The sequence below is a fragment of the Alligator sinensis genome, unplaced genomic scaffold (genome assembly GCF_000455745.1).
Source record: "Alligator sinensis unplaced genomic scaffold, ASM45574v1 scaffold453_1, whole genome shotgun sequence".
Classification (NCBI taxonomy): domain Eukaryota; kingdom Metazoa; phylum Chordata; order Crocodylia; family Alligatoridae; genus Alligator; species Alligator sinensis.
The window spans coordinates 1,200,794-1,201,926 of NW_005842485.1; the positions used below are offsets into that span (position 1 = coordinate 1,200,794).

The 1,133-nt window shown below is 60.4% G+C and overlaps 1 protein-coding gene across 8 annotated transcripts in view; it reads left to right on the top strand.

Moving 5' to 3' along the window:
* LOC102378080 (antimicrobial peptide NK-lysin-like) overlaps nucleotides 1–1,133 on the top strand; it is an 8,973-nt gene that overhangs the window by 6,338 nt on the left and 1,502 nt on the right. For all 8 annotated transcript variants that reach the window (XR_001358613.2, XM_014523435.2, XM_025212802.1 and 5 more), the window contains one exon: nucleotides 635–762. Coding sequence is in view for 7 of the 8 variants with exons in the window: in XM_014523435.2 (XP_014378921.1) it covers nucleotides 635–762 (128 nt within the window). In the remaining variant the exon portion in view is untranslated. The remainder of the gene's footprint in view (nucleotides 1–634; nucleotides 763–1,133) is intronic.

A 1,133-nucleotide genomic window follows, 5' to 3' on the forward strand; every position in this document is an offset into this window, starting at 1 on the left:
GGCTTTGCAGCACGTGAGTCACTCTGGGATTTGCCCATGGTGAAAATATGAGTGGAAGCTCTGAACTGGCATTGTCCAAGGGGGCCTTGAGTCTGAAACAGTTGACAACTGCTGGTCCGGAGGGACCATGGGTGGGAGGTGGCAGCCAGCACTTACACAGTTGGGACCCATGGGTGAATGGTGCCTCCTGAGTTGGGGGTGGGGGGAGGGCACTTGCCCCCGCAGCGGCCAGTCAGGGAGCAGGGCAGGGGGTGTCTTTTCCAGGTCAGCACAATTGGCCGTGAGGGAAACCCCCTTTCCCCCCCACAGTTGGCACAGTCGGCCACTGGGGGACTGTGGGGATTGCTTCTCCTGGCACCCCCACTCCCCAGCTGGCGCTGTCAGGTGGGGCACCAGTGCTCTCGCCTGCCCCGCCCCTGCTTGCTGCCTAAGGGAACGCTGCCTGTCAGGGGGTGCACCAATACTCTCGGGGGGTGCATGTGCACACCCTGTGCATCACTCCTGGTCGGGAATCCTCTGTGTGAATGGATCTTGAAACATGGCTCGGTGCCAGCTCGGGGGAGCAGAGGCTGCTTTCTTTGAGGGCTTCCTCAGTAGCTTGCAGTCTGCTCCCATTTACCTTTTGCTTTGGTAGCATTGGCCCAGCAGGACCAGTTCCCCCAAAGATGCCTCCAGGGCCCGGCGTACTGGTGCCAGGATGCAGAAACAGCCACTGAGTGCCGGAAAGAGCAGTTCTGCTTGAGTTTCTGGGACACTGCTCTGGTGAGGGCTCATGATGGTGTGGCAGGGCTGTGACCCCTCTAGACGTGCGTGCCCCGTCCAGCCCCCTGCCTCTAAAGCGCCTGCTGTTTTGGTGCTGTGGGATGCTGTGCTGGGTGGTCCAATGGTCTGACCCCGTGTGGTCCTGATAATGGCCTTTCCCCAGTGGCAGCTCCCCTTCCCCCTTCAGGAATGTCTATTCATGGCCAGGGCCACTGAGCTGTTGTCATTCACACCTGCATGTTGCTGTGCTGATCAGAGCGGGGGTACCACTACAACTGACTGTGCAAAAACTGGGCTGCTGGCTCCAGATGGGCGCATCCACCAGAGACTCTGAAGGAAGCGCGGAGACCACCCTCTCTCCCTCCCGGGGC